The sequence below is a fragment of the Scleropages formosus genome, chromosome 11 (assembly GCF_900964775.1).
Source record: "Scleropages formosus chromosome 11, fSclFor1.1, whole genome shotgun sequence".
NCBI lineage: Eukaryota > Metazoa > Chordata > Actinopteri > Osteoglossiformes > Osteoglossidae > Scleropages > Scleropages formosus.
In genome coordinates, this window is record NC_041816.1 from 13613084 (window position 1) to 13636777 (window position 23694).

Consider the following 23694-nt stretch of genomic DNA (forward strand, 5'->3'; position numbering starts at 1 on the left):
ACCTTTATGAACTTTACTTTCAGATGAGGTCTAAATTCACTTGAGTCCTCTGGAGGTTCTGTGTGTACATGACATGTACAGGGACCATTGCCAAGAAAACCAGTATGGGAGCTGTACAGGGCTACTGATTTATTAACATCTAAATAATGGTATCATGGCACAGGTGCTGCTGAATATTTAGATTTTATGAAGGAAGATATAATGGAAATAAGAGCATAACACGAATATGTGTCTTTACAATTCTAGATTGAAGTTTGTGTAAAGTGTAGTTCTACAAATTCTCTACTACTAATGGGGTTGGGATGACTTCTACTAATACTCTGATCTTTTTCTTCTTGTTTTTGCAGATTATGACTATGGTAAGTAATTCTTTTCCACCTCCTGCTCAGAATGTCCTTAACCTCAAAAGACACTAACATGATTTCAGTTATGCTTTGCTGTCTAGTTTTTTCAAAAATAGATATTGATGAATGCCTAACTATCACATCATATTTGTGTTTAAGGTAATAAAACAATGTAACTGTTTGAAGGCTACTTTCTTTGCCTGGCATAATTCACCCACCACAGGCCATTGCCACAGAGGCAGTTTAATCTTTAATAATTCTGGAGTTAAATGAAGAGGCAGCACCGTGTCTGACCTTCATCATAGGCCCCTTCGGATCTACATCTTGAGAGCTTCATTAGGGTCTTTCACGCATTATAAACCCTGAATGTAGAAGAGAGTGACAGATTGTTACTGTCAGAGCTCAAATGAAGTTGGATGATCAAGTTCATTCTGGAGCTATGGGCACGCAGGGTGAGTGGACTCTCTGGATGCACCAGATCACTTCTGCATACATCTCTGCTATCCTATAGCCAAGATTGTGGAATCAGCACAGGATGCTGCAAGATTTCTTCTCCAGGAGCCCACCTCGCCCCCTAGGCCACAGTGCCCGAAGAGACTGGGATAAAAAAAAAGGTTGAATGTTTGCCATGGAGTCTTAGCACTGAAAGACGACTGCAACTGTCACAACAGGTCCTCGAGGAGGGAATTGAACACTCAGTGGAAGTGTTGCAGTGATTCTAATTATTATTGAGCTGACGGGAGCGTGGGCAGCACACAGAACATTTGCGCCGCTCTCTAGTGGTGCCTATGGCAGTTCATCTACCATGGGCCTATTAATTGGTCTGCAATTGCTCCCTGATCTGAAGTGCCAACCCTATACTGTAGCACTGTGCCCTCCTCTCCAGCTTCCTGTGAAGGAGGCAGTCCATGTCTATTGTGCTTTCAGCAGCAGCACCGTTCAGTTACATGGCATCATGTGGAACTGCAGTTCTTTTCTCTGTTTTTTTTTTCCAAAATTTTCTAATATTTTCTCTCAACTGTTTCTTACATCGTAACCTTATTTCTTCTTTATAGAGACCGCAGCACCAACACCAAGTGGTACACCAAGGCCCGAGGACACATTTGGGGTAAGTGTGCAAATTAATTGGAACTTAATGGCCTTTTACACATATTGAAATGTGCATTTGTAAATGGCTTATTCCTGGAGAAAAAAGGTTTTTCACCGAGATATTTTTATTCCATTTTCACAGCCTCTCCTTGTACCTCCTATCAGCCTTCTCCCCCACGGCCACTGTGTCTGACTGCTCCTTAAAATGTCATTTTTCCTCAGCTTTGTGCCATAATTGACTAGATGAAGATTATTTTGCCCTCATTTTAAGGGTTTAAAGGAGCAGCAAGCTTTGACATGGAAAAAGCACATTTGCGATTGTTCTGCAGTCTTAATTATGTGAAGGTTCCTGCTAAAATTAATTGTCTTCTGGGCTTTGTTTTCCTGATGGTAAATGGAACATTTATGAGCGGGCGGGGGTACAGAAACTGAGACAGGTTTGTGAGAATTGGGAGACTGGAGGATCACAGTCAATCATCATCTGCAAAAATGAAAGCCTGATTTGAACTGCCTTTCAACTCAAAACCCACAATGCCTTTCGTTGTCCATTATGGCTCTATAAGATTTACTTAAAGGGTTCTCTAAACATTTAGAAAGTATATTGAGGTTTTATCCAGAGCTTCATGAAAGCACTGCCAAGAATATATTTTTGATACATCTCTTTTGAACTTGCTGTGCTTTGCTTAGATTACTATAAAATCCCGTTTGTCTCATCTTCTGGGTGTCCATTGTAAGGCCAGAAGCTGAAATAGTAGTTAATTTCTAGGACTTGAACTACTGAGATACTTTCCTATGAAACATGTTCCCACAGTTTATGCTCTAACTTGAGGTATCATACCTTTCAGTTTTGATTTTCAGAAATTTTATTAACATTTCTGTCATTAGTCTTATAAAGTTGTGATTTTTGTATCCACAAAGATCTGGCATATTGTATCCACATTGGCATTGGTGTTAAACTGGTTATATACTATTTACTGTGCTTGATTTACTTTCAATTCTTAAGGTGTTACAACCTTGAGTAGTGTATTCCCAATTACTGTAGACATGAACCCAGTGTATACCCTGCCTCTTGTTCTGTGCTTGCAGTATAGGCTCAGGACCACCATGGCCCTGCACTAGACAAGTTATTAATGATGGTGGATGGATGTATGGATGCTGCATGGATGGATGGATGGATGGATGGACTCCATTCAAAATACTTTCCTCTCTCATTGTTTAGGTGACCATTGCAGTTGGGCTGGCTGGGTTTGCCTGCGTTCTCCTTGTCGTTCTATTTATTCTGATTAACAAGTATGGCAGGCGCTCCAAGTTTGGAATGAAGGGTAGGTCAAATTTCTACTTCATCAGTCTGTTTTCCATTACAGTGCTGCATGTGCTAATAACATAATTATTAATATTCTGAAAAATATTCCTATAAAAAAATTACTCACACTGTATTCTAATCAGATATCCTGCTCATCAGTGTATGAACGCTATGAGCAAGTGCTTTGCTATAATTTACTGTGTTTTTAGAATTTCATTCTCATAATTGCAATATATACATAATTATAAGCCTAATACACACAATGATTTAACAATTTGTGTACTAAGTTGTGTTTGCCCTGGATATATGGCTTCACTGCTTGTTCATGTCAGTTTTCCTGCAAATACAAGGGGTGGTCATAATAATTGTATTTTCTTGGACTGTACTGCATATTTTGTTATTGCAGATGGAATACTGAGAGTATGGGTTGCTACATTGTCAATCATGCTGTGAAATTCAAAAAAGGGATTAATATGGCTTGGTGGAGCTTAAGCTTTTATTTTGGGCCTCTGCCCAAGAGCTGCTGTTCCTCTGTACGCTCTAGTGGCTGATGCTTTCAGTTTTGGTGCATTTTCTTCTTTGGATTTTTGAAAGTACTGTGATAGCTGGAGGCTCCAGCTGGGGGCCTTGACTATGAGATAAGTGGTTGGCAGGACTGTCTCAGCAAAGTACTTACCTGGTTTTTAATCACCACTATCGATTCTATTGAAACCTCATGACTTCAACGCTCCTGTTGGCATTTTGCTTCAGGCTTTGTCTATAGATTGCAGCAAATGGACAAGATGATGACTTTCAACAAAGCCTAACTGACTTGAGTGTCTCTAATCTTTTTATTACGTTGGCTGGAAAGAATACATTTGCCTTAATATACCTAGATTAAATTTGCCTAAATGTTTGCAGTTCTGCAGGTTTCTGTGCATTACTCCTCCCATGTTTGGATGTAAACGAATAGACTGTATCCAGTCCTGTGGAAGTACCTTTATGTTCTGATGCAGCCATGCTTAAACGGGACATTTTACTGTATTTAATGTTTCACTGAGTCCATAGACTTGGTGGTGGATCCCGTGGAACCTGATGCACTTTAAACATCAGTGGGATACTAATAGCTGTGTCTTCCTGATGCTAACAACAGCTGAACACCCAGAGGAAGCTTGCATTGCCTGTTGTCTTCTAAATGAGAGCACATGGTGCCGGCTGTCTGCTGTTTGAAGTGAGTCTCTGTCAGCTTCATCGACTTGCTCTGTTTCCCCACCAGTCCTCTTGGGGCCACTCTCATCCTCTCTCCTTTCCATCTGTGAAGAAAATCTCCCTTGTGCTATGAGAGAGACCGGAACTCTCCGTTCTACTGTGAAGTTTATTGAAAGGAGATTAAGCTGACATAAGTACAAGTGGAATTAAAAAATGGAAGTGGGTGGAGAGAGTTTCATGTTTTAGTCTCGGCGTCATGTGTTGACTAGGTTACTCTTCAGCTATTTGTGCATGCTGTACCAGCGTCTCTGCAGTTCCCTTGCTTTCTATTCAGTCATATGGAGGGATTGGTCTTCAGCATGGATGTCATGAGATGCTGTGGTGATGAGGGAGCAAAGGGAATAGAGGGTTCGGTGTTCTGTTATTTACTTTTTAATTAAGTTTCCAATCTGGATTCCGTGCACATCCGCTGCACGAAGAAATGTGTCACCAAGCAGGGCTGGGAATGTGCGAAGCTTCGAAAACAGCAACAGATGCATCTCTGTCCTCCACTCCCTGATCAGCTATGGCTGTTGTCATGGAAACCACGATGATTGGCATGTGACAGTCGGTGAGAAGCAGCATACAGGGATCTCTAACAGATATGAGACATTTTCTTATTGAGTAAAAAAGTCTGCATGATTAAGGGATTATATGAAGTTTGACTTCAGGAGAAAAAAATCAGTTATGACATTAAACATTTTGAAATCCTTGAATAATTTTTTAATCAGTGTCCCTTCTGTCATAATTTTTTTTGCCAAAATCCCTGAGATTCTTGGCGTTTATTTTATTTGCCTGGTTAGAGTCCAGTCTAATGAATGGTGTTGTTCCTACAAATCTGAGTGTAAATGAAATAAATTAACCCAGCATACAGTGCTGCTTGAACGTTTGTGAACCCTTTCGAATTTTTTCTATTTGTGCATCAGTTTGACCCTAAATGTGGTCACATTTTCACACAAGTCCTAAAACTATATAAAGATAACCCAGTTATACAAATGAGACAAAAAAGTTATACTTTGTCATGCTTTGCAAGCAAATGTGTATACAGCTGTGGTTTGTTTTAGACATTGCTGCATTCTCTCAGAGTTAAATTCGACAGGACACAATTATTGCTTTTTTAAATATTACAGGAAAATTACTTCATCCCCAGATGAAATAAAAAGCCTAGCTGGTATGACAATTGCATATGAATTGCCAATTCAGTTTCATAAATAGAGAGAAGCATTTCACTTGCTACATGACCGAATGCAAAATTCACTGCAAGCTATGGGGACAGTTTCAGCAACTGAACAATGCTGTTGTGAAATCCAGGTCCGTTTTCAGTGCTTTAAAACCTTTCAATGATATGTATTGTTAAGAAATTAGAGTGGATACTATTGTTGTTTAAATTGATATTGTGACGCAGCGAACGGCACTGGTGCCTTCCATCCCTCTCTCTTTGTGGGTTTGGACCTGATTTTGAATCCAGTTTGCTCTGTGTGGAGTTTAGATGTTCTTCATGTGTTGAAATATGTCACCTTAAACGGTCCAAAAACATGTTTTATGTAAATGTGTGATTCTGAATTCTTCCTACAGTAAGTTTGTGTCTTAAGTTGCTGTATTTTGTTAATGGGTCAGTAATTACAAATAGCTTAGTGTAGTGTATCTAGACAAAGGTGTCAGCTCAAAACAAAATAATAATAGGTGTTGTAGTATGAACATTGTCATTATTTTCAATGATCTACATTCATTCAATTCAAATGTGCAACCTTGGAAGGGTTACGTTTCATTATTCTTTTCTATGTAGTGCTATGAAAAACAACAAGGAAAATGATTTCTTAAACTTTGTGATTATCTAGTGTGGAATCACTTAGCAGAGTCTTTATGTGGTAGGATACCAAGGTCAGTAACTGCTGAAAAGACTGACAGAGGATTGAGATTGAGGGAGTGAATTAGGTTTTGCCCCAGTTATAGGAACACAAGGCCAGAAGCCATGCAACAGGCACAATTATGTTGTTTTTGTACTGACTTTGGGTGGAAGTCTGAAGAAGCCATTACCTCACAGGAGGCACATTGGATTTTCACTTTGTTAAACGATTTTATTCTCCTTGTGTTGTGGTTTGAAAGCAGAATGTTCTTTGCTGTCTGATAAAATCATGGCCTTTTCTGGGTAAGACTGCTAAATTCAGAAGAGACTGTCTTCCAGCATGTCAAACTGCATCCGGTTCATTTTCATTTTATTCCGACACAAGTTTGACGTTCCGCTACCTAATGATATATTTTTTTTATTTAGTGTATTTTGTGTGTGGTTTATTGATGATTATAATAATTTTAGTGAAGAAATATGTTAATATTTACGTATTTGTTAGAATATTGAATTTGCAAAAGCAGAGCACTTCACCTGGGCAGAGGGAGTGCTCTGTACAAAGCTTATTAAAGTGTATCACTCTGCCGCCATATTATTGAATCCCAGACACCCAACACCTATTGCAATAGCTTAAAGCAACATAATTTTTTCATAAAACAGGGTTATTATTTAGTGCAACAGAATTTATGCCGTTATACCATCATTTTACTTCCAATCTGTTCACCGAGTACTATGTCTGTCACTCTGCAAAGCAAATGAACACTTCTTCCATACCCAATGTAACTTCTGCATATATTTCCGACTTGCTAACGCATTTGCGGTCTCTTCAATTACAACCACCCATTAAAGTAATTATAATATCACATCTAGTATCACAAATATTTCGGGTTTTCCAAGCTTGGTCTGAAAGCAGGACGGCAAAGGTAACAGCTTTAATACACTGTTGTGTTGTTTTCTGAGGTGTATGTCAGTTTGGAGAAAAACGTGCTAAATAACAAATGAAATGACATGCAAAGGTCTTTCAATTGCTTAAATTTCGGTATCTGCACCGTTTTCAGGAACGGATTAATTTAAGAAATCAAGGGATGCCTGTACTGCTGTTCTTATTTTCTGATGCTCCTCTCTAAAGTGACTTACAATGTTAAACTACTTATAATGATTCATACATTTATATAGGAGGGCAACATTTACTGGAGCAATTCATGGTAAGCAGTTTGCTCAAGGGTACTACAACAAGAGTGCGGAACAAACATTTGTTAATACTGCCAGACATTGCTTCTAATGGCATAGAGTCATGGAAATCTGTGAACCAAATTATCACAGTGTCTCTGTCCAGGGTGTACCCTGTGGACCTCTACGGCTTTGCACTGGACAAGCAGGTATAATGAGTGAATGACTAAATGAAGATGTTAAAAGATAACATTGTTACACACACTGAACCGCTTGTCTCATACGGGGTCGCAGGGAACTGGAGCCTAACCCGGCAACACAGGGCGTAAGGCTGGAGGGGGAGGGGACACACCCAGGACGGGACGCCGGTCCGTCGCAAGGCACCCCAAGCGGGATTCGAACCCCAGATCCACTAGAGAGCAGGACCCGGTCCAACCCACTGCACCACCGCACTCCCCTGAAATCATTACAAACAATTATAAATTATTCATTTTTTCTTGGGCACCATGGTGGTACAGTGGGTAGCTGTGGTGCCTCACAGCATCTGGGCTATTTGATTGGGCGTAGGTTCAGTCCCTGTTCAGTCGGAGTGGAGTTTGCGTATTCTCCCTGTGTTTGCATGTGTTTCCTCCAGAAGCTGTAGTTTTCACCACCAGTTGAAAGACAACTGACAAATTTGCAGTATCACATAACTCAGAATATTTATGTTTTAGATCTTTTTAAGAAAAAGCAGTACACTGTGTATTCGTTTATTTGCTAGTGAGAGCTCTGAAAATTTTGAAAATACTGTAATATCTTCATTTTTTTATTTATTTATTTTAAAGTAAGTTTCATGTTTAAGAATGTTCTAATTAAATTGTTTTTGCATTACACATGCATCGTATTTTTGTTTTGCAGAAAAAGAGAATTTGTTTCCCACTGAGACGTTATTAGAAATGCTTAGGTTTTTAAATCTTGCTTGAAGAAACATTTGCAAAAGACAGCTCAGAATCATTCCAGGTGACTCTGCATTCATCAGTGTAAGCCTCACATTCAACAAAATTAATGGGGTTTAAAATTATAATTACGGATGATATATAATTAGTCTTTAAATCTATGTTGTCCCAAAGGCTAATAATAAATGTCATTGCAATGGCTTGGATACTCTGTGCAATGTCAGGGTTGTACAGAACCTATATTTCTGCAGTAATTACTGTAACAGATTTAATTACGAAACAATGTACGGGGAAACAAAAAATGGGGCTTTTAAAGATGTAGAAAAATAAAAAATAAGAATTTATTATTCAATTTGGACCTGCAAGATGAGCTGGAATAATCAACTTCCTGTCTTATGACATATACAATGTACATTTTTTGTCTTAAGTTTTAGAAAACAATGATATATAATCACAGGAAACGTAATGTTTTATCCTTAATCTTTTATCATAATGTACTCCTTATGGCGTTTGAAGACTGGGTATTATCATTAATTTCTTGCTTATATCCACATAGACTTTTTAATATCATTTATATATCTGGAGTGCTTTGATTGAAGAGAGAGGGCCTGAGTTAGCAGCCTTCAGTTTGCAAGTTTGTGTTCCTAACATTTTGCATCCCTTGCCTTTTAACTTAAAAATATTAAGTAATCGGGTATAATTTAATTTAGCATTAATTATCTTAAGAATCATGAATTAGAAGAGAAAGATAAGGAATTAAAATACATATAGGTTAGAGCATTTTCTTTAAAAGACAAAATACACTGTGTCCAAAGTTCTGGAATGTTTTAAGTCAGTTATAGTTTCAAAATGTACCATCAGCCCGAATGTCAGCCGTGTGCTTACGCCCTGTCAAAGTAATTTCTGATAGACCTGCTAATATTTTAACCCGACCCTTATTGGATACAGCATGGCTGGCCTCTTTACAAAGGCACTGGTTGCCATTCATTTTGCCGGAAAGACTTTTTATGTCTGCAGGCAGCACTGCATGCGGTGAAATGAAGCAGCAAAGAGGAAGGATTAAGAGCTGACTCCCCTGAGTAATATCTGTTATCCCTGTATGACTAACAGGGTTTTTTATTAGACTTCACTGCCAAGGAGGAAACCTCCACCTTTCCACCTCTGTCTGCTCTCTAACCTGCCCCACAACCTCTCTTTGCCCCTCCCGTCACTGCTCCAACATGCACAACCCCATAACATCTGCTGCCAGGGTATGTCATACCTTTTCTGCATCATCTGAGCACAGTCAAATGGTGAAACAAAGCATATGATTCATGTGTGATATGTTCTTAGCCTTGACAGAGAGGGGCAGTCTCACGAATACTGCTTAGGAATGCTGGCATCCTGCAGCTTCAAATTGTGGCACATGTCATTTCCAGCATACAGTACTTGTAGAGCTTATTAGTCAGCACTAAGACACTGGTATCACTGGACAATAAAGGCAACTTCCCAGAGGATGTCATTAGAGGATGTGTGTGGTGGTGTTGCTCGATCGCTATTGATTCTCCTTTTTTTAAAGGCAGCTTCTTAGATTTGTGCTCAATCAGATAAACATGTCAGTCAGCCTCTGTCAGTGTGTGTAATACTAATTTGTCAATCGGTTGTTTCCTTAAATTGAAAGGCACGTAGTTGTTCAGTAGAAGACTAACGCTAACACTAAATAAGAGACAGACAAATGAATAGCAGAGACAGCGATACAGAATTTCTATTTATATATGTATCTGCATCTCAGTAAAATTAGAAAAATAATAATTAAAAAGTACTTCGGGGCTTCTTTACTTATTAATCCCCATTAAAGATATATGGGTGATAGCCTACGGACCCCAGATTTCTTGCTTGCCACTGTACCAGAAATAGAACAGAAACTCGGGGCACACAGAGCAGGGTGGTGTTCCGTAATCACAACAGCATCTGAGGAGATTCTTAAACCTAAGGAACTGACACTGAATTGAGGCCCCCTTTTCTCTTTTAGCTATGTGTTGAGTCAGAGTTATCTCTGTCAGGCCCTTTACTTATTTATTTGTGTAAAAACCCAACGATGTCTTAGGCCTTAACATTTTCACTGTCATGATGAAACAAGGAGAAACATAAAGGCTCTGGAAGGCTAAAATGGTAGCTCAGTCCAAATGTGGTAAAAGTTCTCCCAAGTAAATGTGTGTATGGGCCTCCTCAACTGTCATAGCGATACCTACCAACTTTGGCAGGTATAATACAGAACCTCATAAAGTCATTGAAGGGGTATGAATGTTTTAGTCTACATTCTCCTATTGCTAATATTTATAAGTGTAAAAATGTCTTTGTTGACCGATGTCTGAAAAGGAGGACTCCACTAAGGGGAGAGAGCAAGTAAACAGGGTAAATGCCAAACTGGAACAACATGGGCTCTAATGCTAATGGTCCAGGACTGGTTACCGAGACACAGCTGGATCAAGTCCCACAAGGGGACGTACACTGTGTGAGGGCAGCTTCTGGATGCCTTTAGCATGTGTATGGTTGGCATGGTGGCACGGTGCCACAGCAAGTAGCACTGCTGTCTCACAGTGCCTAGGTGGTGTGAGAGGATGTGGGTTTGATCCCTGCTCAACCTGTGTGGAGTTTACATGTTCACCCTATGTCTGCATGGGTTTCCTCCCATAGTCCAAAGACTTGCTATTCACGTTCTCCATAGTGTGTGAGTGACAGAGAGAGAGAGTGTGTGTGTGTGTTCCACTGATGTATGGATGAGTGACACATTGTAAGAAACGTATCTAGCAGTGTATGTTACCCTGGTGAATAAGGTGTGTGGACTGATAATGCTATGTAGAGTTCATTGGAAGTTGCTTTGGATGAAAGGGTTTACTAAATAAATAAATGTATGTCCTTAAGAATGTGTTGGCTATTATCAAAGTTTTCATAATATTAGGGTATACCCAGTAAACATATTTTGCTTACATTACTGGATAGAAATTGTCTTTTATCTCTCAATAACAACATGCCTACGTAACTATATGCCTGCTGTTGTACATTTTGTTCATGTTTCGTAGAAAATTATTTTAATAGAATTCTTGCTAGCAGTCCAAATATTTTTCAGCTTCAAAGCCTTTCTTTGAAATGAACAACTGCTGCATTAGCTTGATCTAATTACGTCAACTTAGAAAATATTTAGAGTGCAGACTGCATTTACTTTGTGTCTTAGCTGTAGCAGCTTGTATGTACGTATAACTTCCTCTAAGACCCATTACCGCTAGCATGTTTAACTCATGTCTCTTACCAATGAAAGACAGAGCAAAAATATCAATTATAGTATGATCCCCAGCTCCATCCATGAAAGAGAAAGACTGAAACATTTTAATGAAAAACCTGTTATGAGTAAGAGAGTTTTAGGTATGGGGGGGCGCGCTGTTGGGATGAGCGGTTTCAGACAATTTATGTGTGTGTGTGTGTGTGTGTGTGTATGTGATTTTTAGGTGATCTTCAAATTAAGGGAATGGCAGAGACAGGCCCTTGGCGCAGTAGTAGTAGTGAAGGAGTTAGTAGTGAAGTCCCATCTTGTGTGATGAAATGTGAAGAATCTCCGAAATGAAGGAAATGAAGGATTAGTTTAGTTCAGTTTAAAGTTTATTGCCATAAGTACAAGTACCGTGTACAAAGTACTATGAAATTCTTGCTTGACTGCTTCTCCACAGACTATAGATAAACAATACACACACACATTGACTGAAACCGCTTATCCCAAGCGGGGTCGGGGTGAACCGGAGCCTAACCCAGAAACACAGAGTGTAAGGTTGGAGGGGGAGGGGACACACCCAGGACAGGACGCCAGTCTGTCACAAGACACCTCAAGCAGGACTCGAACCCCAGACCCACCAGAAAGCAGATACAGGCCAAACCCACTGCACCACCACACCCTCCTCAAACTATATATATATATATATATATATGTATACACACAAACACACATACACACACACACACAAGGATGACAATAAATAGCCAAAATAATTGCTATTGAATAAAGTGACAATGCAAGTGATGAGCTTGGAGAGATCAGTGCAAGGTCAGGTTGCAAAAGTTATAGTGTAAAGTCCAGTATCCTTATTAGTATTGCACATAGTGTGTGTTGAACATTGTTAAAGCCATGGGGTAAAAGCTATTCCTGAATCTAGCAGTGCAGGTTCGAATATATTTAACTACTTTTCAGAGGGCAGGAAAGGGAAAAGTGCCCGTGCAGAGTGACGGTTGTCTTCCATGATGTGCTTTGCCTTCCTGAGTCAGCTTGTGGTATAGATGTCCTGTACTGATGGTAGCTGTGTGCCGATTAATTTCAGTTACATTTACATGTACATTTATTTATTTAGCAGACACTTTTCTCCAAAGCGACGTACATCTCATAGAAAATACAATTTGTGCATTAGATGAGCAGAAAGAAACATAGCTGCAGATATGTGACTCTTAAGTACAGTTAGTTTCCCTCACCATATGCGCCGACGATCATCACACGAGTAGCTGCATAAAACTTTAGCAAATATTGAAAATTTGTAATCACCTTCCTAGTACTTCTTTTTTTTGACATACTTATAAACATTTATGCTACATTGCAGGAGTAGCTGATGTAAAGGATTGATCCGAGCACGATCAGGAATATTTATACCTTACGGGCATGAACATTTATGCCTAATATGAACTTGAGAGATCTCTTAAGAGTTAGCTACTGCTCTACTCTTCTGTTGTATCCGTGCAATTGTAGAAGCTTTTTACAAGAATGAGCGCTTCAGTTCCTTTCTTGAGTGAAGGTGTAGGTGCATTTTGTATTTTTGGATTTGATCCCTGCACACTTTGATGCTCAGACATTGTTTACGCTGTAAAGCGAGCCTTTGGCTTTCATTAGGTGCCTGCTTTGCCTCCACCACTTGTGTCAACAAAAAAGTCGGGATCCAGCATAAAATCCATACAAACCACCTAATTACCGCACTTCTGAGTACGAAATATAGTGAATGCATCTCATTTTTACACATATTTTTTCTTATGTTCTTCACTCCTACATTTTGAAGTTGATTCTTCTCTATTGAATTTAATGAATATACATTTTCCAGCTGTTTGATGCACAGATGCCTTGAATAGCACCTTCTGTTTCACTTAATTCACTATGATATTCAGTGAAAATAATACCAATAGTATCGTTTGTTTCATTTTAATAGAAAACTGATCTTTATCTATACCTTTAATGAAACAAAGAGCTCTTTTCCCCTTTCTAAATGACATAAAAATTCTATTTTTCTGTAAGCCTTTAAAATATTATTTTTCTGTTTTTATTTTCAATGAATACTAACATTTTTAATTATATATGAATTTAGTTTGCACATTTTATCCATCATGCACTTTTCATAGCTAGAAAGATTGTATTGTTAGTTGTATATAAGTTTATTTCATTTAGTTTTTTTGTTTTTGCTTCTGGAACTTCAAAACTCTCAGGAATGACATAACAGTATACCACTGAGAGGGATGTGCAGGAAATCAAAGAAGGCTAAACCTAGACCCTCTGGGGCATTAATGAACAACCTAGACCCCTTAATGAAAAATATAAATTGCAAGATGTTCTTGTGAATTATGGGGCTGCTAGAAGCAGAGATCAGTAATAGCTCTCAGTTAAATCTCTTAGTTCAGTCCCCTCTTTCAGGGTCTGGCTGCTAAGCAGGGGTTCATTGAGACAATTTTAAAATTAATTGAAATCTGTGTATGTTTCATAATGTTTGACTGTTCCAAAAAGTGAAATCAGTGTGATTCTTTCTGTGTTTCTGTCTCAATGCAATTTGTCCTCGTGAGGGGAAGTTCTGCCCTAGCAGCTTGTACCCCATATTTTCCAGTGTCCTCTCTGCCCACAAGTGTGACCCTGGGGCTCTGTATTGATTAGATCCGACTCCTTCCAATCTTTTATAGGGGACCCATGATTTTTCAGAAGTGAAGAGTAATTGTTGTGTAATCATAACCAAAACCTTAATTATTCATCTAGATGGGGCTTAAGAGGCACAGCAGACCTCTTCTCACAAGATGGTTGCAGTGGATGTCTGTAAAGATCTTTTCCTATGTTCCAAGGTCCCTTTACAGTGCTCCATCTCTCTCTGTCCCTCACTTTCTCTCTCTAACCATCTGACCACTATTTAATGGCTACCCAGTAGCATTACAAATAAATTATTTTAGAATATGCTAAATTATGATTAAATTCCACTGTCCACTGTGCTCTTTATTTACATGAAATTATCTTTCATTTCCCCTAAAAGCATTCTGATTTTACAGTAAAGGAAAACTTTTTACAGTATGACAGAAAACATCAACATTTTCGCCCAACGTCGCAAAGGCATACATCAGTAGTGTTTACAGATTATTACATTTTTCATATCTTATCAGTTCAACAACAGAGTCTTATTTCTTTTTAATTTATTTTGTTTGTCTTGCGACGGACTGGCGTCCCGTCCTGGGTGTATCCCCTCCCCCTCCGGCCTTACGCCCTGTGTTGCCGGGTTGGCTCCGGTTCCCCGCGACCCTGTATGGGACAAGCGGTTCTGAAAATGTGTGTGTGTGTGTGTTTGTCCTTATTAAGTCAGAAAAGGAGGCGTGTGCTCACTGGCTCACTTCTTGCCCAAGGGAGAACCGCTGAGGAGAATAAAGCCATTGAGCCAGCATGCGGCCCTAGTCTGAACTCTTCATTTCGAACCACAACTCTGAATGTCCCCGGGTCCCCTGGGTAGAAGGGCAGGACGGTGCCACAAGCTGAGCATATTGTACTGTACATGTGGTCTCATACATGCTGGCACTTCCTTGCATTCTGAAATGATGTCTATCAGCAATGGGACACGTACTCACCCACCAGCCAGAAAGTGTTTAGTCCAGTAAGAGGGGAGTAGTTCAGTTGGTCAAGGCAGTGTAACACAGAAAACTACATTTCACTGTTACAGTTTCATGCCATCATAACAGAGAAAAATAGTCCTCTACCTCTAAGTTGATAGTGGAGGATTGCTGTGCTTTGTTTTGCATCTTTCTTTCACATCAGTTGTAGTAAGCATCATTTGTGGTAACAGCGGGGAGTAGGAAAAGCAGATAAAATCTTAGAGATCCACTCACCGAGAAGATAAACAAGTAAAACTGTGTGTTTCAGTTTTCAGTGGAGTATTTTTAACATTGTTAGTGGGCAAAAAGAAGCGAAAGCTCTAGGCATGTAGGCCAGTTCCTTTACAACTCCGTGCCATGTCCTGATGCCATGTGGATTTGGGTCTGTGTCCTGCACTGGGCCAGAGCTGATCTGATGCTGCTGCAAAGCTGTGAGTCCTGCCCTGGGTGGGTGGACTTGGGGCAGTTGGGGTTCTGATGATGCACTGCTCTGCTACCACCACCGCCACTGTGCTAGACAAACGCCTTGACCCCAGCAAGGTTCTGCGCTACCCAGAAGTCTGTGCATGTGTGTGTATGTGTTTGAATGTGTGTCTCTGTGTTTGCCAGGCATCACGCTACTGAGCACCACGGCGGTACGGATGCCAGAGTAATTAACTTCAGTGGAGAGCTCGGCAGTTGGGTGCTTTACAAACATGATGTAGCTGACATCTTATGCGAAGGAAAAGAAAATGTTCCTCTCTTCCACTTCCTCCATGTTGTCACCTTAATAGCGTCTGCTTGAAAGGTGACTGCAATGCTTTTTGTCAGTCGAAGCTTCTAAGATGCTAATTTTAGGTCATTTAGCAGTAGTCTTAAATTGAATTAGATTTCACTCTGATAGATGAAGATACTTTATGCTGAGATTAAGTCAATTTTGTGATATGTGGTGACAGAGTGAGGTTCTTTTTCTCTCTAAAAATGGTAGAAGGACAATTTATAATGACACAAAAAGTAAAATATCAAGAGGAAAAAAGTCCACTGTTCACCCTGATCCTCATCAGTGAGAACTTGAATGCCTGCTTTTATTAAATATGAGATATTGAATTGCTTGCATCTCTCTTGATTTAAACTGAGGAAACTAAATGCCAAAAAGTCTCGAACTGCAACAAAAGGGACTTCAAAGACAGTTTACATTGCGTCACTGAATAAATTCTTTTTGCCCCCTTTGGTTATACACTGTTGCTTCAAGAATTCCAGGAAAATGATTTTCAAAGCTCTCAAAGCTGTTTACTTAGTCAGTGAGGGAATAACTCTTAATTCTTGCCTGCCTCTCTCTACGATGCCACCAAAGGAAGCAGACAAACAAAACAAATCTGTCATTAATACAATCGCACCCTATAAATAAATGTACAGCTATTAGCATGAGTAATGCCTGCAAAAAGGGGAAAAAAGAAATCAACTCACAGACCTAGAGCAAAATGTCTGTCACTGCAGAATGTGGAAGTTCACTTAAAGAGTAGCTCATGAGTTCCCACACTCGTGTCTTAAACGAAGATTCAGCAAGGGGATATTTGACATTTCCTTCTTGGACTTGAGTCATATCTAGCAATCACATTAAGAGGTCAAATGTGACTTTATTGTTATTTTTTCCGTTTGGGGAAGACAGCTAAAAGACAAAGTCAGATTACAAACTAATAATGAATATTCCTGAAGGATATGAATGAAATATGGTGAAAAGATTTTTTTTTTTTTTCCTTCAATGAGGTGAATGCCTTTGCCTCAGAAGCAAGTAATGGTAATGGTGGTAATGTCGTTTTCTTCTGTGAGCCGCTGTGAGCAGGTGTGTTCGGTGCAGTGTGACTGATACAGCTGCAGATGCATTTGGGTCCCATTGCGGGCACCTTAATGGGAGCAGAGGACACATCTGGCCATGTGAGGGTCAAAGCCCATGAATCCTGTTGTGAGTTGCATTTTTTTTTGGCACTACCCACTCTTTCTTTTCAGAAAGCTCATGCTTAGAAACCAAGAAATGGAATTTTTTGTTCCATGCTGAGATGAGAAATGTTGATTTCAACCTGTATTACTCTCACCTGCATGCCTCTAAAGAGGTTTTTACCTTAGCTCAGTTGGTGCACTTTCAGATGGCTGACATGAACAGATTAAGATCCTCCCCATTGGCGGCGGTAAAGCATGCTCTTGTTTTGCGTGTCAGAGGTGCTTGGTTCCCACCTGCGCGCTCACCTCTCTTTTGGTCTCATCTTCCCCTTTCTACGTTATTTTTCTGCTCCACTGGGGACAAGTCTTGCCAATTTCAACTCGCTGTGCTTCATAATTAGCAACAATTATACAAGTCATTGCAAACTCAAAGAACCTCGGTGAGCAAATGTCCCAATTATCTATGGATGCAAATTCATTCAGGCGAATGGGGGGGTCCAGCACCCATAACAAAAGGGGAAAAAGGCCAGGGTATCCATTGCCCCCCGCTTTTTGTGCTGAAGGAAGATTCTCAATGATAAAAGGACATGAGATTTGTATTCTGAATAGTACGTGACATATTTATCTCTGTGATTGGAATCTGTCTTTCCTCCACACTGTAGTAATATGTTACCCTTGTTGCTAGGAAAAAATAGGGCATTCAGGGCAGTTCCCAACACAAATCAGATCATTCATCTTTTTATTCATGCTGGACTGCACACTGAGGTGTTGTCCACAGTCTAATTCAAGACAATATCGCAGCCATTGCTGCTGTCAGATTTGTAGAGAGGTACAAGATTATACAGCTTGGAAATTTGATGAGGAACATAATATAGCTGGAAAATCATAGTTTTATGTAATTAACCAACTTTTTTAATCTTAGTACTTTTCACACACACATAAACACACTGTCTGAGCGACTTGTCCCAGCAGGGAACTGGAGCCTAACCCAGCAACACAGGGCGCAAGGCTGGAGGGGGAGGGGACACACCCAGGGCAGGACACCAGTCTATTGCAAGGCACCCCAAGCAGGACTTGAACCCCAGACCCACCGGAGAGCAGGATCTGGTCCAACCCACTGCACCACCGCACCCCCCTCTAGTAATTTTCAAATTTGTCAAAATAATTTAAATTGATATTTCATACTTGTTATGTGAATTGACCCACATTTTCACTGCTGTCCGAGTGCATCAGTGCTGTGAACTAAACTGAACCAAAAGCTCTTTCAGTCTCAGAACTCATTATAATTCTGTCAAAAACAGCACAAGGCAGGTGTAATAAGTTGCAGTATTGCACCTGTTGTGTATCTCTGTTTTAGCTATCATTTCAAATAGCAGCAAAGCGAGCGCGTGTGAATTTAAAGTGATACTGTCAGAAGGGCTCAGGTTTTAGTGGATGACAAGGCAACAAACTGCCATGAGTGTTTTCGCATGGAAAAGAGAACGTCCGACATATTCTGGGAAGACTCGGGGAAACAGGGAGCAGGTCTCAGCGGATGGATGGCCCTCTCTGTCACAGAAGCATGGTACCCGAGCAGCGCTTGTATACGGCGAGGTACACAGAGAGAGCATGGTGCTAGATGGCGGAGACAGGAGCACAGGGAGACAAGGGCATGCTGTCTGTTTGCAAGCCCACTGGGAGAGCTGGGGACTGTTATCACTCATCTCACCAAATCCCCCTGACTGCCCCCACGCACCCTCACCAGGCGCTGACAGGTGGAACGTCGAAGCTGCAGATAAGAAGCAATGTGGGCATTGATGCACGGATGTGACCTCAGAGCCACACACCACAGCACAGCGGTATCTGCAGGCACCGCAGTAAATTGTCCCCCGTTCTGATAAAATCTCAGCTTTAATATGCTAGCATTGTATTATGACATGGCCATATGCTCTTTTGCCTTATGCACGTATAACCCGCTTTGGGTTTGGATGGGCCGAAGAAGGACGCACCGACAGCGTTCATTCTGAGCGTTTATTGGAATACCAGCACACAAGGAAATAATGCTCTCGGTCCAAGGACCCCTTTTCCTCAAGGTCCTGCACCTCAAGCCAGCTTTCCCAGCCTGCTTAGCGCTCCTTGGGCTTTCCTCCGTTTTCCCCTGCCAAATGCAGTCACCCCCTTAAATTCCCTGTAAGTCCCCCCGCCGGTTGAGCACTTAATTCCGTTTTTCCCACAAAACTCCCAGTAACGCGGGTCATTACAATATTTTCCATGGATTTAATAATTACGTATGGAACAAGAGTTCAGTGAAACATTTTAATATGAAAGCAAGATCTCTGCAGGGAAAAGGATGCATACACGCAGACCATATACACAAAGGCATGCGCTTGTTTCAGTTGCCATGATTTTGGCTTTGGCAATAGCTACTGTAGCATGGTTTGTTTACAGGCTTCAGACAGTCTTGTTAGCTACTGCCTGCTTTCCAGCCCTCTTGAGATGGCATGTCCATGAAAGACAATTAGAAATTAGAACAGTTCTGAGCTGCTGCTGTACAAAGCACAGTAGGACCGAAAAATGCTTTGCAGAACATGCAGCTCTGTAGTATTGTTTCGGAGAACATGTGCTTGTAAGTGGGCTACATTTATTACTTTCATTTACTTTAAATGTCCCCAGATTCCAGAGTGACGTGTGAACCGAAAAGAGCTCCTCCAATGCATAGTTTATCAGCAAACGCAAGTTGCCAGGGAGTGCTATGGAGAGTCATGGCAGCTGATGATGCTGTGCAGTAGAAAACGGTGTTTGGGTCACTTTGAAGAGGTGACAAGCAAGCCAAAACCAGGCTGTATTTTTTACTACAGTAAATTGATTTAATCATGTTCATCTCCACTCTGGCAACTTGCCATCCTGCTGTGGGCTCGCTATGGGGGTTTGCTGCCTGCAGGTCTCTGCTGGTCATTTGCTTTGCATATTTGTCACCCACCGCTGTAAAGGTCTGCCGCCTGGCCTTGCTGTCAGAGGAGATGTGCTGAGAGTTGTAAAGGTGTCTAAAAAAACTTGCCCTGTCTGTGGAGGAATCTCATTGCTAGGTTACTTCTGGCCTGAGCCATGATGTGAATCGTGGAGGGGGAGATGGGCACAGCAGGCTGTTCTTGCTGCTGATATTAATTAAAAGTAGATATTGCTCTTAATTTCCAGTGGGAGTATTAGCATGGCTTACAGGTTTTAAAGTTGTTTACAAATCACAAAGGAATTTATTTACAGTGTTTATAAATGGATTTTCTGGACATCTGTGATTTTTTTATATAACATGAATTTATGAGAAGGCTGAAAATAAATAACAACATATTATTTCAAAGTTTTTCCTCAGTAATTTGTAACTTTGTGCTTTACTTTTGGAGGCATAGTTGTTTGGACTGGTTTAGAAATGCAAATTCATGCCTTTAGCACAGACTCAGCTCTGCCAAATATAGCTCGTAATCCTGGTAATTCCATATGTGGGAGTGTATCACTTTCATTGTCATAATTTGCCCTGTAAAGCGGAAATCACACGAAACGAAGTCTGAATGAAGTGTGATTCCAGTCTTCCTCTCAGGATCAAACACATGTATGTACATATTATGTCAGTCTTACTGTCCTTGCCTCCCAGTTGCTAGTGATATCAGTGTAAACAGTGGGGAATATTTCTGCATTAAACACTTTTATATTTAAAAGCTTCCATTTGGTTTCTCTTTGATCCAAGGTTTTGAATAATACATTCCTCACTTGTAAAACAAAACAACAAACAGTGCCAAAAGCTTATAAACACAAATAGTAGAAGATATCATAAGACCAGTTTCTGCTTGGTGCATACTGTTATTCGATGCTAAATATCACCTTTTAAGTACTCCTGATTTGTGCACTAAAGAATAATAATCAGCCCTTGTGGCCGTATCGCAGATTTATTTCTCCGGGCATCGCTGCGCTACATCACACAGCGATAAGTAAGCAGAGAAAATGAAACAAATAAAGAGAATGCTGGAAGAATATATGGGATTATCTGTTTCCCAAAGGCTTTTCAAGTTTTGCTCATACGTAGGGTTAGCACGTGTTCAATCAAAACCCTCTTCGTCACAGGGTAAAGAGTCAGGCCGCATGATGAGGAGGATGTCACAGGTCTGCAGGGTTTGTATCTGTACTCAGGATTGAGACAGCAGTGGTTATAGTGGTGCGAGACATTGTCAGCAGGGAGTGAAGCTCCATCCCCCCCTTTTCTGTAACCATCTACGACATAAGAAGTGCGATATCTCGAAGGCAGAACTGCCTTCATGGTTCTGAAGTAAACAGCACCAGTTCTGGTTTTACTGAGAGGTGACACTTTTATCCTGAGTAGAACAGTTCCCATCCGGGTCTCTGTAAGATTTTACACAGTGCTTGGGAACTGGGCAACTTTTACATCAGGTGTAACATTTTCGTTTCTGAACCAGCTGGGTTTCTGCCGAGAACGAACTGGTCGTTCTGAATAGCACTCATGACTTTCTGGCCTTCTACACGGTGTTTTTGGTGGTATCGTACATGTAGTCAAATCCCTGGGCAATTACATCATCTCTCGTCTTATGTAGTCTCATGAGGTCTAGTATAGCTAAAATGAAATAGTAGTAGTTGAAACTGAAGGGGGGTGTGGTGGCACAGCGGCTTTGGCCTGTGCCTGCTCTCTGGTGGGTCTGGAATTCAAGTCCCGGGTGCTTGGGGGTGCTTTGTGATGGACTGCCATCCCATCCTGGGTGTATCCCCCTCCAGCCTTGCACCCTGTGTCACCAGGTTAGGCTCCAGCTCACTGCAACCCTGCTCGGGACAAGCAGTTTCATTCAATGCGTCTGTGTGCGTGTAGTTGAAACTAGTGGTAATTATTTCTTCAAGTTATGAGAATTCACCTTACAAAAGTAAAGCATTCCTGAAAAAAACCCTTTGTAAGATATATTTACCTGAAGTTTCAACAAGTAAAATTTGAACGCATTTCTGAGCCCCTAAATAACATTAATTAATGATAAAATTCTCCCAAATCAAATTAAAACGGACACAGTTTCTTCTGTATTTAACAACAGTAATCATAGCATAACAAGGCAGTTTCCCCTCATTAATATAATACTGTAATGGCTATTCCCCCGCAGTGCGAAGATTGTGTTTTAGGTTGAACCTATGACTCTAAACTGCCTGTAGTGTGTGTATTTCTGCGGATGAGTTTGTGTGCTATGTTGCCCTGTTGTGTAAACAAATGTAAGGAGTTTTCCCTGGACAAAGAGCCTGGTAAAGAAAAAAAAAATGTAAATGTGTCACTCCTCACCTTTTTCTGCTGTTTGGAGGCACAAGAAATCCAAGTGAGGACCTCGTGAACGGGAAGATTTTATTTTTTTTTTTTTAAACTTGATAGTCTGAAGAGTGTAGAAAGAAAAAACTAATCTTTATTTAAAAATTACTGTAGAGACCCCATTTTTGCTACTGCATTTTTTAAGCAACTTTTTAGCACCTGAACTGCCACCTTGTTTTAACAGTGAAGAGTTCACCTGCTCCTGGCCACTGTGAGCTCTTCTAGGGTGAGAGCAGAGAGCTGAGTGTGCATATGGATGCTCACTCCATCCCCTGCGTGATGCTTGAAGACTGAGCACTTTGTCGAGTGGCCACTTTGGTGACATATTCCCCGGTTCCCGCTGAAGTTTTATGAGTGCTTGCGGGGGCAGACACTGAAAAGAGCATAATTTTTGAGACACACTTCGCTGGCATCACTTAGACATGGTCTTTCATTGTCTCTCCACTTCCATGGTAATGTGAAAATGTAAAATTTGAGTTTATATTGTGCTGTATGTAACAAGCTCATCCCAGCATGATAATGTATATTATTTAACACGATATATAGGTAGGATTTTTAAATACCTTAAGAATTCAACAATGGTCCACTGCTACAACGGAACAAAGACAAGAAGTTTATGTGCAGCTACCTCCACTAAAACAGAACACGATGCTGCCTTATTCACAGCCTTTGTGAACACGATTTTCGTACAGCCTTTTCCATGCAAAGTCTATGGGGCCAAGACAGCACACATTGAGATTCAGTAAAAGTCTGTGTTCAATCTCTGGAAGCGCTACTTTAGCCTGTGGAGATCAATTCCATATTGGAGCCTGAACCCAGACACCCTTCTCTCACCCTCATCTCCTCCTTTCTTACATGGTACAAAAGAGGGGAAACTGCCTATTAACCATAGCCACACCACCTGCTGCCACAGGAAACTGGGGGCAAAACGCTCTTTTGATGGACTATTGATTCTGCTCTTTTCTGATGAGATGGGATCGTTGTTGAGGGGTGGTACAGGGAGGTTGACTCGACCACTGGTGTCTCTTCATTGCTGAGGAGAATCCGTGCGGTTTAAACTTAGGTAACTTTCCAAAAGTTACCAAAGTTCCAAAAGAAAAATTTCCCATAACTTGAAATATAGTAAAACGGAAGTGCATTATTACAATAAAAAAAATCTGTAAAAATGGTTGTTTTTGTTGTGTCATATTGAGAAGACATGGAGATAAATGGCCACTAACTGGTTAATTTCCAGGAGCCTAACTGAGCTCTTTCTGGTTTCCTCTCCACATTTACTAGAGTACCTTCTTTATTCATATGCATTGTGTTTTTCGTTTCAAGGCAGTATTTTTGCTGTTTTTGTTAAAAATTTCTTTCTATTTTCATTTTCTTCTACTTGTAAATTTGAACTATTCACCGTGTCAAATGTCTCGAGAAAATGAATAAATATTTGTCTAACATCATATGGTAAATTTGTATAGATTGGTGTTACAATTTATATGCGGTGTTATGAAGTACGGTCTAACTTCTATCATGACGTGCAAACAAAACCGAGCATACTTATTAACTGAAGGCTTACTTATTTTCTCATATGTCGTTATGTGATTTGCTACATAAGGTATTTTTCTGCATAGTGTGATGTAAAAGAAAGAAAAGGA

General features: G+C 40.4%; 1 protein-coding gene across 1 annotated transcript in view; it reads left to right on the forward strand.

The window, feature by feature from the left end:
• The window catches only part of ntrk3b (neurotrophic tyrosine kinase, receptor, type 3b), a 124456-nt gene that overhangs the window by 62563 nt on the left and 38199 nt on the right, over positions 1-23694 (forward strand). Inside the window, exons 9-11 of the mRNA XM_018763149.2 lie at positions 348-359; positions 1400-1452; positions 2653-2755. Coding sequence (XP_018618665.1) covers positions 348-359; positions 1400-1452; positions 2653-2755 — 168 coding nt within the window. The remainder of the gene's footprint in view (positions 1-347; positions 360-1399; positions 1453-2652; positions 2756-23694) is intronic.